General features: G+C 34.7%; 1 protein-coding gene across 1 annotated transcript in view; it reads left to right on the top strand.

Moving 5' to 3' along the window:
* The window catches only part of C2CD5 (C2 calcium-dependent domain containing 5), a gene marked incomplete at its 5' end in the record, with an annotated part of 60,310 nt that overhangs the window by 24,795 nt on the left and 19,920 nt on the right, over positions 1–15,595 (top strand). The window contains 2 exons of the mRNA XM_010077566.1: positions 11,907–12,021; positions 14,538–14,633. Coding sequence (XP_010075868.1) covers positions 11,907–12,021; positions 14,538–14,633 — 211 coding nt within the window. The remainder of the gene's footprint in view (positions 1–11,906; positions 12,022–14,537; positions 14,634–15,595) is intronic.

Here is a 15,595-nt window from a genome sequence, read left to right as displayed (position 1 = left end):
GGGAAAGAGAATTGATTCTTATTGATACAGTTGGGATCATGTCAGGTATGACTTCTTTTTTTATTGGTTTGGTTGGGGGGAGGCTGTTGTTTGGTTTTATTTTGCATGAGCTTGCACTTTCTTCAACAACAGCTGTACTTCTGTTAATGTCAGGAAACTGAAGTATCTGTTCGTTTTAAAAAATAGACATAAAAATTGTCCCAGAGAATGAAAAACACATGAAGAGGGTGATCTGTTTAAAGAGAAGGGTAGTGCATAGTCCAGAATTTGTTGGTTCGTAAGTTCTGTTTTGTAAAATGCAGTCAGCTCGTGGGACTTAGAGTGTAATGATTTCAACTTTTTAATCACTCTAACACCTAACTTGAAAAAAGCCCAAATATTAAATTTTTTAAATACAGTTTTAGGGGTCATAGTGTGTAACTTGTTTATATAGCTGCAGAGGGAATGAGTGAGTTGATAATGCAGTCCACATAAAAGTCCACATAAAAGAGTACTGGCCTCTTGTGGGGAGAAACAAAGACTCCACCCTCGCCCCCTTCCTCTGGAAACATAGCATGTTTGGCAGGAAAGAAAGGCATAACTTCTCTGTGTATTATATCCAAGCCGGCAGACCTTGCCAAACTTTGATGTTTTTAAAGCTGGCACAGTAGAAAGGTATAAAGCTCACCTCCAGGGGTTTGATTCTCCCAGAAAAACTTTCCTTCTTGGTAGTGCACTGTTGCAGTGCAGCTCTGTGTCATTTGTCTTTGTAAATTGCAGTGCTATGCTCTAAACTTCAGTTTAAATTATTTGTATACATTTTTCAGTTTACAAATGGTTCAACAATAAGTAGTGCCTAAAACTATTGGCTCTTTTTTGTATCTTTGTTCTTACTATAGTGAGCATCCTGTAATATTATAATTATGAGGTTTTCTGGTATTATTGGTTTTATTTGCTTTTTACAAAGTTTTATATTTTAAAATTAATTTTACTTTCCATATGAAAATAATAATATTAAATTCTCAGATCTGTTACTGATGTAGCATAGTCTGATCCAAGGTGTTAAAAATGTGTCCAAATTTTGCATCTTGTATACTACTTTGAAAAGTTTGAATTAATTGTTGCTTCTTTGAGGTAGTGCTTATTAAGATGTTACCATGGAAGAATTTTATTAGAATAATGCAGTAAATTAGTTAGGTACAGAGACTAAACATACATCCAGTTAGGCTAAAAAGTGATCCAGAAATATAAGCCTAGGAAGCTAAGGGAAAGTAATGAGTTCGTTTCTTGACAGAATATCCAAAACAGTAGCCTAATTTTTTTAGAGCTAACTGGAAAAAGGAGGCATATATATATATATATATATGAATGATGCATTTTATACCCAAAGGTGGTTGTTACCCAAAAATTTTGGGGAAGTCTAAACCAAAAATTAATTTTAGAGTTAATACCTTGCTGAGAACTGTCTGTGTTTCTGTTGCCTTGACATGTGTCAGCAGATCTGTAGTAATAAGAGTCTTGATTAATCCTGCTTGTTAGGGACTGAGCAGGTTATGCTCGTATTCCTGGAACTACAGTTCTTTTGCAGTGCTAGGTGTGTTGCAGAATGAAGAAGAAAGGAAGAGGGTAGATCAGTTATTAAATACGTGTGATGAATAGTAGAGTTGCAGATTACGTATCTTAATTCTGTTTTAGACTGGAATAACGAATATGCTGTGCAGATCTCTTACCACTGAGAAAACAAGGAGAAGATTTCTGTTCATCTGCCCCTTCCAGAGCTTTTTTACAAACTGTATCATTGCTGGCTAATACTTGGCCTGAAGAAGAGCAGGGATTTATATACCTTAAGGAAAACAATACTACGTCTTTACATTACATTCATGTTAGCAAGAATGTAATCACAACCATAAGTAGGCGCAAATTATTTTCCTTTTTGAAAACATTCAGGCTTCATTTAAGCTTGCTAGTCACTTGTGTAGCATAGAAATATATATATATATATATATTCGATTATAATGGTAGGGAGGCTTGTTGAATTGAATGGTGATGACAAGTCAGAGAATGGAAGATGCTTGCAAATCAGACATGGAAGTAAAGACTGGCTTTATTTTATGAAACTATATAAACATTGGGGAATTGCATATAGTTCAATGACAGAATTGTTTAAATGTAAAATTACGAAAAGATGATCAAGATGAATCTGTCAAATAAAAGTACAGAGACAAGAGCACAAATTCATAGAAAAGAGGGCACATAATACAGTGGAAGATATACTCTGGTGCTGTCTCTGAAAAAGGATAAGGTGTACTATAAATATAAATACGTGACCGGGAATCCTGTATCTAGAAGACTGGTTCTTTGTTAAAGTTTCTCCCTGAGTCTGCATATAGAGAAGAAAAGTACCTTAGGAAGTACAAGGAACTTGTTGAATGAGACTGCTTTTGGATATCTGTTTCATAGCGCTAACAGATACAGTGTTCTCATGTAATTACATTTTTTTGAAACTCCTCATTCAGGGAGTTGCTTCAGCAGTGATTCTTCAGCTCTAATAGTCAGCAACATGGAAGAAGAAAAGATTGTTAGTAAAAACTCCTAAGGATCTCCTGAGCTCCTTGTTTGATACCCAGACTTGCTGTTGGAGTGTGAAATTCTCCAGAACTCTGTTTTTGTATATGAGGAAATGCAAGAGGAAAGCTTGAATATGTTTTTGTTCTGTAACTGAATGCTTTTCTTTCACAGAAATACAAACATACAGTGAATGTACAAATTACATGTCATACTGCTATCTGGAGTATAAATGTAACGTACTTGTAAGAACACAGTAGAAAATGTCAGAATGTTTTTGGTACTGTTTGATGTGGCCATCATTGAGAACTAGTAGAAAAACAACATTTTAAGCTTGACCTCCCGCCTTTTCTTGGAGAATTTCCAGGTTGACTTTTTGTACATCAGTATGTGTTGATATGATAATGGGAGATTAAGGCAGTTGTCAGAGGCTTTTCTGAACAGTGAGGTGTGCAGTGTTTTTCATTAATGTTTTACTCTGTTTTTCTGCAACTCTTCCAGAGGAGTGAATGTTCCTAAATGGTTTTTATGGTTCATGTAAGTGGTGTTTGACTATTCTTTTTCGAAGCAGACACACCCTTATATTAAATAATTTTCTTTGGGACTGTGCATTGTTTTCCTTTTGGAGAGTTCTGAGTGGGTATTTATGTAACTGAGGAAAGGGTCATCACTGTCAGTGAGTATAGAATAGTATTCCTGTGTTCTGTTACAGATTCATAAATTAATAAACTTGGCATTTAAAATCTTTGTTTTAGAATTCTTTGCCTAATAGTAAGTAATGCTATTTAATCTGTTCATATTGATTTAAAAATCTCTGAAATATGGCTAATGATGTGAAAGCCATCATAGCCTTTCCACTGAACAAATACTCCAATAAAGCTGTTGTTTATTGCACCATTACCAAACCAGTTTGGTTTTGAATTGATAGTACATAAGAGAGAAAACCTTGGTCTTGCAGAAAATTGTTATTCTTGCATGTAACTCTTCCTAATTTCAAAAGATATGACTTGACTAAAGCTATTATCTTGATATGAATTCCTTCATGGTTTGCAATGAGTTCTTTTAGCCTTACGATGTCTCACTCTGTGGTTGCAAAGGTGTAGTTGTAGAACTTCTTTCCTGGCTGAAAAGACATTATTGTTAGACAAAAACTAAAATTATTCTAGTTGAAAGGACACCTTCCTAACTACTACACAATTATAGGTAAACATGTCCTTGTAAAATGTCTATGGACAGTATTGTAGGTAACACAAGTTCTAACTGACTGTAACAGGATTATGGAAATAACTCTGGTTAATTGTTAATGGATAAGATTGTTATCTGAGCTGAATTAGGTACAGGAGATTTTCCCTCTAAGCGCCAAGAATAAGTTCCTCAGTGTGCCATGTTTCTTAAAAAGAAATATCATAGTTCCCCCTGCTTCTGGTTCAGCTCATACTTTGGATTCTGTTAGACAGTGCAATTTGTTTTTGATCTTTTGCACTAATATTTTTTTATGGTTTTTGTAAGTTTTGAGGTTTTGGTCTCTGTTAATGAGGTCTCATTGAGGTCCTAAACTCACTCCAAAAGGGACTGTAGGAAAGGCTCCTTGGATCCAGAAGTTTAGAGAAGCTTCTCTGAGTAGTTTGTCTTAAAATAAAATAAACAGTTGTGAGTATATAGAAGTAATGAATGCAAAGGTTCTGTGAATATAACAAGTAAAAGCCTGAGGCGTGTAAACAATGAACAGGAAATGCAGAGGCAGTATCATGTCCGGCCAAATAATGCCATCCCATTTCTGCAGTTGTGCAGTGAGGTAGATAATCTGCGTGGCCATCTGCAAGAAAGCTGCAGTCTTGTCTGTGAACTTCTATCTGTGTTTGTTGAGAGATTAATTTTTTTTTGTGTTGAAAATTCTGTGTGTTTCTGTGTTAGACAAACTGGTATTATTGTTGCTTGTTTTAAGGTTCCCGGTAGTTTGGAATGAGCTTTAAATCATAGCTGTAGTTCATTTTGTTATTCTAGTTACAAAATAGATAAAATGTGGTTTAAGAAGGCCTGTCTTGTTGACAGCATAATGTCTCCAGCTTTGGGAAATAGCCCCTTTGTTGCTGTCATTTGACGATGTCCTTTGATGATTGCTTATGTTTCAAAATAGGTTATATTTATTGTGCCAAGATGACAAAGCAACAGAGAGGTGGAAGGTAGAATAGGTAGTTTATTACCTAGCAGCTCTTCAGAGCAGCAGACCTTACACTAGTTACTGTTACAGGATCAGATAAAACCAATTCGTAGGTGTTCTTTAGTCTCCCACTTATGATTAGGGGAACCTCATGCACAGCTGTGAGGACTTCACCATTATAAGGTGAATGACTGATCAAAATAATAACTACAAGCTGGAGTGACAAAGTTACATATTTAGGCCTGGCACACTGATTTTCCAGAGACAAATGAATTTCTGATATTTAGCATTTTGTTATGTCTGGGCAGTACTCTGAACTTTCATGATTCTAAGGAAGTATGATGAAGTTTAAACCTTTATTTTTAAGTGTTATCTTAACGGTTTAATTTTAGGTTTAATTTTTACTATTTGCACATGTAAATACTTTGAACATCTTTTTTTGTCTTCAAATGCTGTATCTTTTGATTTTATTTTAGTTTTTAAAACAATTACTTAAGTTGGATCACATGGTGGCTTCCTTTAGGGATAAATTAAATTATTACGGCCATTTTGGTATTATTGCAGGATTTTTTTATTTTAAGATGATACTTTTTTGCAGCTTGTGCTGTTGCTATCAGACCTCCGTCATCTACGATTAAAAGCAAAAGTTACAGGATGTATTACTGTTACGGCTGTGGTGTTAATGCTTGGTGGTATTTGCAGCAGATTTTGTTGAACTGGTTTGTGGAAAACAATTGCCTCAAAGATTACTTTTAATATTTAGAAAAGATTAAATTATACTGTAGACTGTCAAAGTGATTCTTACATGTTTATTGCTAAGATCAATTACATACATAATTTGCAATGTGTGACTGATAGACAAAGTGTAAAACAGTGGAGGTTTGCTTTTTTCAGTGTGAAAATCCAAGCAGTTTTTATCTTTTTTTTTTTTTTTTTTTTTTTTTTTATTCTGAGATATTCTGTTTAGATTTACAAGTTTGAATTAGTTTAGGTCACAGATGTTATATCACAGTGGACTATATGAAGTACTTGTATTTAGTGGTGTCAGTCATAAGACTTATGAGCTGCTAATTGTTAGGTTATCTCAGCATTTAAACTGCTCCAAGGAGTATTTATACTTGAGATGAGGAACAAATGCAGGGGGACATCTCAAGGCTTGCTGTTGGGGGATATTGAGAATATAAAGTTGTTCAGGAATTTATGGCTGGGAAATTAAGGTAGGATTCCAAAAGCCAGACTTTGAATTAGGATTTTTATAATACCTTTTTAGGGATGAGGTAGGTAAAAACATCTCCTGATCCATTTAAAAATTCCTCAATGGAAGTATAATTCTCTATGTTTCTGTCTAAATTAGAAATACATTCACTTATATAAGAGATACAGAAGCTGTGGAGATTCTGTTAATTCTGTTTCATACTTAAAGTAACTTCTTTTTTTTTTTTTCTTTTGTAAGAAAAAGCAGAGTATTCTCTAGCCTCCTAGGAATTATGAAGGGTTTTCGTATGGGATTTGGAATATATGAAAAAAATTCAGGATTTTCGATGGGAATGTTACTAAGAGGAATACTTTGCTGCCTCTCCATCTTGGGGTGTATCTTGGTATTAAAGCTAACACTCCTCAGTAGTGAGCTGCAACTAAGAGGAGTGATGCTGCTTTTCTGTACTATTTCTGCTGTGTGCTCTTGCAGTCTTCTGGTGGTCATGTCATGATTTGGCTTAACTGACCTAATAGAAGATTAGCTGTGCAAAGGAATGGATTTGTGTTCAGTCAGTCAGATGAAAAATTTTGTCCTGTAAATGCATGAAAGCTGGATCAGTTTTAATCTTAAATGTTCTTAAAATTGTTTCTTCATCCAAACTTGAATCTGCTTTTTTCATATTCAGCAGTTTGGGCTTGAAAAGTGAGATACAGGCTCTCTGACCTCATCTGTCAGAAAAGCACTGATTCAGTGCTATTCTCTAGGCTGGATATCTTGTCTGTGGTTTAAGCTTTGTAGGAGTAAGTGTACCTGTTCCCTTTTGGCAGTGTAGTTCCATTGTTTTCTGACATTTTAGTGTATGCTAGTTTTTATTTGATAAATTACAATTATCTCCTCCTTTGGTTTTCTGTATCTACATTGTTTCTCAAGTAAAGCTTTTGTTTTCACATCTTTTTGTCTTAAAGGTGAATATAGGGAGTAATTTTTAAAAAAGGATGGAGTTGCTTTGAAAATATTTAGAAAGTTTTAGGTTAGTCTTTTGTTTAGTTACTTACTACCCAAGTTTTGTGTTTAAACCTTACAGACAAGAGAATTTTGCTCTTTGTGCACTTATTTAATCATTAAATATTTTAGAAAGATGATAGGAAATTTCAGTATTTATGGCATAACCAGAGAGGATTAAATTAAACTTCAAGATCCAGGGAAGGCTGCTTTTAAATCTTAACAGAAGTGTCTCTTAAAAAAAAAACTCCAAACAAACCTACCAGAAAAATCCCACACTTTTTTCTCTGTAAGGTGATTAATAGGTTTTCATTAAGAAGATACAAGAATAAGGGAATTTGTGAAAACTTTCACAGCATGATTGTCCTGATTTCAGAATGTTACATGATAAATGTAAATATTTACTGATTTATACAATATTAAAATAGGTTGAAATTAATCATACAGTTCATGCTTCAGAGTAATTGTTAAAGATGTCTAGGGATTCAGCTTTAATACAGTAACTCTTGAGTATGATCTCAAGGCCATTCTTTAATCAGGAGGCCATTCTTCTTAATTTTTCTTCAGATTTTAAAAATCTGTATGGACCTAGCATAATGCCTAGCGTAATGCCAATTCTGTCTAGTGAGCCTCTAGCAAATAACTTTGGAAAGGTGTTGCTTCTTATGAATCAGAAAGTATTAATAGTGTCTAGGGTTATCTCGGGGTGAAAGATTTGGATAGGATGTTGTCCTATTGACAATACAGCCTTATGGAAGTCAACCTTGTATTTTGAAGGAAAGAGATAGCTGAATTGGTGGTGGATGGAACTAACTCAAAGAACATTTAGGGCACTAAATGAATACAGTGCTGTTTGTGTCTTCTAAAGCTGTTTATTAAAAGAAGTTTGGAAAGTTTCAGTTGGAGGAGGTTGGAGTTGGCATGATTTTTATGGAATACTGTACTGTTGTCAACATTGTTTCTCAAGTCTTCAACTCTAGAAACAGTATACTTTGCTTCCACCTTATTATAAATATCCTGCTAGTTTTGAAACATTAATAAAAGTAGGTTTAATATTCAGCCTTCAGTTTCCAATAAAGGGCTCATAATAGCAGTGTAATTTTTGCAAACTTTTTTGCTTAAAGTTGTAGATAAACCTTGCTATAAACTACTCAGTAGATTTGCTAGAAAAGCTTGTGGTTGAGTGCTATGTATGCTTGCCTTTTTGCTTTCACCTAGAATCCAGGGCCATTACTTTCTGTAACCATTTCAGTGAGCTGCCATAGTTTTCAGTCTGTACTGTCACCTGATCCAAGCATGCGCCAAAATACCCACCGTTTCTGGCTACTGTCTGCTGAATATGCTTTGCAAACCCTTAGTTCTTAAGCTTTTGCCTTAGCAAAAAACAACAACAGACACTCGTGGAGTGTACTGGACACATGCCATCCTGCTTCCCTAACTCCTCTAATTGTTTATGTAAATCCTTAGCTTTACTAAACTTGTAAATGCTACAATGGCATCCCCATGTGAAATTGTGTGGCTCATGTGTCAAAAAAGGCTGCTTGTGAAAATATTTGTCAGAAGAATATGAATGCTACACATTGCACTGCATTCAATGTTTTGTATCAATTTATTATTGCAATGTCATGGTGTTTGATTTTAATTGTAGACAATCATTTTGTGTTTTAATATGCAAAGGTAAGTTCGTGTAAATGGTAAATGTACAGTACTTGTATATAAATATACGGATTTGTATTTTTGGCCTCCTTCTGTAAGAAAAAGAATGTCTTAAGCAGGGGACCTAGTCTTCTTTATAAACACTTGTTTCTGCATGACTGATATGGAAATTTTTGAACTTGTGCAATGAGAATTTGTTGGATGTTTTGAAAAATATTGGCCATGATCCTGTTAACGCTGAAGTCAATGGCTGGAAAATTGTTCTTATCTCTAACAAGAATGAAAATGATCCATTGTATTACTGTAGTTAATAGTTTTGTTAATTCTGGTGTTGAACAGATTCTCAGAGTAAAGTGTTAAATGTTGCTGTAGCAAGACATAGTGTTGGAGCAACCTCACAACAATATGTGCTTTCCGTTGCGTTCTTGGAGATAAGTGAGAAAATTGTATTAACTCTCTTAGGAACTTGTTCCTAAGCCTTAATTTAAAGTATAAATTTTTGTGGAGGAAAGTTAAATGTTTGCATACAGCTTGGGACCCGTCACTACTTTTTCTGTTCCCCTTAAGCATATCTGTTCCATTTCAACATTTCATCCTGTTTCAGTTTTTACTGTGGCTACATACTTTTTCAGTGTCATATTCTTGTTTGTAATCTTATTCTTTATTCAACAGCACTCTCCCTGTTCATCCCCAGTCATTTCACCTGTTGCTCCCTTCCAACTCCTTCATCATGACTTTGCGTTTTCTTGCATTTTTTTGTCGTAGAAAGGTCATTGGTGACAAGTAGGAGCAGTTTTTGCAGAATGGTGCCTAAAGGTGTGAAGAGAAAAATGATGATTTAGTAAAATCGGCTTTTTTGTCTTTGTTTATGTCTAGAAAAAGTTTAGTTCTCTTTTGCATGTTTTTCTCTGAAGTACAAAAATTCACGTGACTGTTCAGTCAGTGTTTATAGCCAGCTGCCTGTGATTAAGTCTAATTGAGCAAGAATTCTTCTTCATAGTCAGTGAACCACTTTTCCGAGTATTTACACTTTTCTGTTACAGAAACAAACACGTATTGATAGCAATCTTCTTGTCAATGATTTGATGGGGAATGAGGAATTGTTCCCAAGATCCATGTCCCTTCCAACACTGAGAGTTAGTGATAACATTTACAAAATGTGCTTGTGGTCTCACATCTCCCATACAGCTCTCCATTTTGTCAGATGTTGTAGCCTTTGCCTTAAAATGGATTTCCAAAGTTGCTCCGTTCACCTACCACTGCTGCCATTAACTGGTGGCAGAAATCACAGCCTCTCATCAAGCTGAGGTGCACACACAAAAGAGAAGATATTTTGCCTCCCACTTTCCTGTACGTGTACCACAAATGGTTCTCATAGCTGAGCTTGGGTACTCAGCCCTGTGATTTGATGGGTTGTCTCTGCATGATTCTCAGCTTATGTAAGCTGGAAGGTGAGACCTTGCTTGCAACAACTCCAACCATCTGAGACAGGATTACTGTATATCATCTTGAGCATTTGATTTTTCCAGTCAGTGAAAGTGTTTAAACAGTGTTTTCATGTTGTTAAGCAGTGGAGTGCAGTGCCTTGAGGTTCTGCTAGGAGTGCATTGAAATCTGCTGAAGGTGAACTTGGATATATTGGAACATGATTGATACAGATCATTAAAATCCTTAGTCTGTTTTGTGTCTTAATGTGTATATTTTTGTCTTGATCGTGGAGAACCTTTCTAAGAACTGTCACCATAGGTTATGTTCAGTGTTCATTTCTTTAAACAAAGGTTGGATAAACTTGAATCTGCACACCCGAAGCTGCGTTAGTCAGTACAGTGCCATGAGTTGCACAAGCAGTGACATGCACGGTTAGGTATAGTTGAATATATATGCATCTGTGCTCTTTTTTTAAAATTAGAAAATTATCATTAGTTTACTTTAGAAAGCTGAAAGCCTTGTTCTAAATGAAAAGTTGAAGTAAATTAATGAATTAGTACATCTTGCTGTACAATATTTTTGTTTCAGTAAGTTTCAAAATATATGTATCTCTGCATCTTTCATTTTTGTTTGTCATGTTGTCAGAGAACTTAGTGTATGATGTAGCGTTATCATACACTATATTTATAAATATTCCTGATAGTACAAAATTGGTTCCCAATGAATCTCAGGTTTTAACAATGATATTTTAAATTATAATTCAGCTAGGAGATCTTAATAGCTAAAAGTTTGTATCTGTGCAAAGTTCAGTTGATTTCAGGGAAATTGTATAAGAATCTATCTACTGAGAACCCCATGTAGCATGGGAGGGCCTGTTGTTTGTTTTTCCCCTTACTTTACATATCAACAATTAGCATAGTTTTCATCTAAGTTCATTGGTACAGGTAAGCCATTTTGAAAGATGAAACAGTTGACAAATAATTCTAGTTGTAATCGGCAATACTCATTGGCTTCGTTTGTAAAAAGCTTGCAAGACAAGAACTTTAGTTCTGTGAAACTAATTGCTGAACAGTTAAATGGATTGCATAAATGTACTCCAGTAGCACTCTTTTTTTGCATTTTTAATGTAGTATTCAAGAAAAGCAGGTAGGATATATTTAAACATATAACCTCAAAGACAGTAAAGGTAATTAGAATCCGTTGGGGGAGGGGGAGGAAAAAGGTGCAATTACCAGGATACTGAAGCAAAAAAGCATCAACAAACACGTAGTTAAGATACATCTTGTACTTCTGAATGTTGTTAGCGTAGAATAGTTTCAAATACCTATGGCTTCTCAAAGTTTGAAGTGCTGAAATAAGGCCCACAGAGATGTGTTTGATTAGTGACACGGTCTTGAACAAGTATTTTAAAAATCTATTTAACAGAAAGGACTGCTTACAGTAGGAAAAACTGTGGGGTTATTTCAAAGATGTCAAGTGTATACCAAGGTAAAATATTACGTTATTAGTACAAATACTTTTTCATTACTACTACTACTAGTAGTTTTTCAATACTGCAGATTATCTGTGATGTTTTGTTGCAAATTTACATGCTGCTCTCATGTTGTTGGAAACTGACAGTATGGTCTTCAAGTGGGTAGAGATTGGAATAGTATCTACAGTATTTTGGTGTTATCTGTCATATGGACAACAACAAGAATGCAGTAATTTGTCAGAACCTGTTCACATGCATGATAAACAGGAAAATGAATGAAAAAGCCCCGTTAGCATTTGCTTGAAGCGTGATAGCTAGAAAATAAAAAGTGTCTGGATGCAACAAAACACTTGAATATGGAAATTTAACTTTCCAGATTAATGCATGAAGCTTTATGTTGACATAATGCAAAATAGTGAACTGATTTATACTTTGTCTTTCAGATGAACCAGAGACACGAGATGCATGGTGGGCAGAAATCAGACAAGAAATAAAATCCCATGCCAAGGCATTGGGTTGTCATGCTGTAGTGGGCTACAGTGAATCAACTAGTATTTGGTAAATCATGATGATGATTTGATTTTCAAAATGCCACGGAAAATTTATTTCATTTTCAGTGGATTAAAAATGATGAACTATTTCAGCAGAGTTGTTGGTACTGTCTAGTATATCTACTTCAGAGAGTTTGTTAATTTTCTGAGATTTCACTATTTTGCTTCTTTTTTTTTTTTCTTTTTAATATGTTTTGGTTTGGGTTTTTATCGGGTTTTAAGTTTTTCTAATGAACATTACAATTTTTATTTTTAAAAGCATATTTGCTTTTGTAGTAACAATATTAGTTTATCTATAAAGTTTTCTAAACTCAATCTACCTAAATAGTTATTTAAGACTGTTCCTAAACGTATATGTATTGCAGTTGCATTATTGGGTAACAACTGGCAGACCAGTACTTAAATGGTAGACTTCAAACTTAAGGCATGAATTCTTTACTAGGAATGTATTAATTGTAAGTCAAAGGAGAGCATGCTGCCTGATAGATCTAGAATACTTTCGGTGTAAACATCTGTATTTCTTTCTGGAAAACGCATGTCATTATTTTTATCTTTCAGTACTACAGTAGTGTTTAACATATTAAACTGCAGCTCGCCAGTAGTCTTTCTGAGGTTGAATTCTCCAGCTCTGTATCCTATTCAGACCAGAGCTCTAGTGTCTTACTGTACTATCTTCATCTAAGAAAATTCCAATCTTGTGTATTTTGGTGGGTTAATAACAAACTTTGTGAGAGGCTTCGAGATGGGGAGAAATAATTTGGGATTCGTTAACTAACTCATCCTTCTCTCTGGCCCAGGAAAAGTGGTGTCTCTTTGTAGCTCCAGAAGGTAATCTGTGAAGAGCTCCTCCTGGGGCCAAGTGTGTCTGATAGGTATCAAACAGAAAAGTGCTCTGGCCCACTAGTCATTTTGAATTGCGTTAGGAAAGTAACTGAAGCAAACTCGGACATCTGAATTTATTGTCTCTCAAGTTGATTTTGCTTAAATACTTTACAGAAAATGCACTAAGGATTTTGGTTTTTTAAAGAGAGAAGTTGGAAAAATAAGTTTCATTTTACTTTGCAATTGGTAAGTTGAAGAAGGAAATACAGAGTTATACAGCGCTTTCATGAGCACAGACTATCTGTTGGTAAAGTAGTAAGATAACCAGTTTGAAAGCCACAGCATTGATTGCTTCACATCTGTTGCTCCTTCACATTTATTGCTTCACTGCTGGTAAAAAAACCCAACAACAAAGCAAACGCTATATGTATTGATCTTTCACAAAACTTGAAAACAATTTTTGGAAGTCAAGCGCTTGTTCTAGTAGAGTAGGAAAACAGGAGAACTTATTTTACAGACAAGGCATGGTTTGTATTCCTTAGGCTGTCTTGTCTGGTTATGTCCTATCTTGCTTGGTGTATTGAAGACCATATATACCTCAGAATTGCAATGTACAAGTTGCTGAGGGATGAACTTGCATTAAAAATGGAAGATTTATTCTGTTGGCTTTCAGTTTCCTTGTAAAAAGCATGAATACTTTGTATTTTTTTTCTCCCTTAACTATGGGGAAAAAAATGTAGAGAGTATAGATAGGCAGTCAGTTACTGGGTTATCTCACACTTTCATTTTTCCTAAGGAATTTAATGTGGTTGTATTGGATCATTGATAAAATCGTTTATTAGCGTTCCCATGCTTACTTGCCAGTTCAGCTTTATTCCATGCTTAAAGAGGAAGGCTCTGTCTGTAAGTACTGGTCTGCCAGACATGTTATATATGAAAAATCATTCTGGAAAGAGAAACAACAAATTAAAAAGACACATGCATCATTCTAGAAAATGTGGGAAAGCTTTTCTCTGTATTTTTTCCAACATAGTATTTTAAATACTGAATGTTAGAGATTTGTTTCTTATTTAACAATTTCAGAAATTCTAAAAGCTCTGTGATCATAGTTCGCACTTCTGAGAGCTTTAATTCTGCTGAATCATTAATATGGTCAGTTCCTTTACATGGTACCATTGTTGCAGTTGCTCATAGTCAAATTTTACTGTTTTGCTACTTTTTATCTTCCAAGATGCACCGTTGTCAGTGTTGCATTGTAACTTCATTTTGAGAGTGAATGTGTGTAAGATGATGAGGCTCTCAACTTCCATTTTACTTTGGTAAACAATTACACCTTGGTTTTTTTGTTGTTCCTTTGCTTTTATTGGTTGTCTGGATTTCTTTGCATTATTAACTTGGTATTGAAAACCATACTTAAACCTGGTTAGCCTTTATGATGTTATAGCATATTATTCATAACATAGGGCAAAGCTCTTTAGTCTTTCTGTTCAATCTTTCTGCATCTCTTACTTATACAATGGTTTAAATACCGGAAGAGGGTTGTGTGTGAGATTTAATGGATAAAATTGCACAGATGCACAAAACTAGTAGTTATATTGAATTCATTGAGACTTTTGTACCAGCCTTTTAATCTAATAGTTTTAAATAAAAGTAGCACTAAGTAGTAGGAATTCACTTTGTTGTAATTCTTTTCTCTTATAGTGAAGAGGTCTGTATTTTGTCTGCGTCTGGCACAGCAGCTGTACTGAACCCTAGGTTTCTTCAGGATGGCACCATCGAAGGCTGTTTGGAACAAAGGTTGTCATGGCAGCCTGGCTTCTTTTCCATAGGGTCAGAGAAGGGAGAGGTTGATTTTTTTCCTCAGAGCCAAGATAGTTCTTCTCTATTAGGGTAGGTTACAGTGTTACAGTGCAGGATGCGGGACCAACCACTTTACTGCTTTTCACTAACAACAACAACAACAGAAGTATATGGAACTCTGCACCAAATTAGATATTCTGTTTTTATTTCTAACAGTCTGAATAAGGTAACACATTTGACTACTAACCACAGATTATAACTCAGTTTTTTTCTTTGCTGCTCTTCAGGTATCTTTCTCAACTTTATATCACAGTATACAAAAGTTACAGATGTATGGTAAATTACATAAGCCAAAACCTGCTGTGGCTGTAAAAATTAAGTTTCCCTTTGTTTCTGTTCTTGCAAATAAAATTTGAAGATTGAATATTGATTAACAGTTATTTTGAGGAAAAATAATTAGATTAATTAATGCTCTTGGTAATGTATTATGTGTTTGTCAGGATAGTCATCAGATATTTCAAGGGGTTATTGTAGTCATGAGTAAAGCTATTTATTACACCTTAGCACTTGCATTACTTTTCCATAATAACCCTGCCAACGTAGTATTATTTATTGTTCTTTTACTTTGTTAGCAGGAGGTCATTATCTTCTTGTGTAGATAGACTTTTGAAAACTGTAGCCAGAACAAAAATATTTGTTTCCATATAGACTATATGATGGAGAGAAAGAAATGTCATGTTCATAATGTGAAGAAAATTGCATTTTTATCAAAATACGTATTTTGTTGCTACTAAGAGTCTTGGCATAGATTAGAAATGCCAAAGGAAGGTAAAACAACTAAATGGATAAAGCTCATGTTTGAGACAAAATATATTTGCCAAAGTCTGTAATAACTAATGCTACATATCTCTCAGATTTGCTTAAGCATCTCTTCAAAATTCACAGAGAATAATTTACTG

The sequence above is a fragment of the Pterocles gutturalis genome, unplaced genomic scaffold, assembly GCF_000699245.1.
Source record: "Pterocles gutturalis isolate BGI_N339 unplaced genomic scaffold, ASM69924v1 scaffold1493, whole genome shotgun sequence".
Lineage (NCBI taxonomy): Eukaryota > Metazoa > Chordata > Aves > Pterocliformes > Pteroclidae > Pterocles > Pterocles gutturalis.
This window is presented reverse-complemented; position numbering and strand designations above follow the sequence as displayed.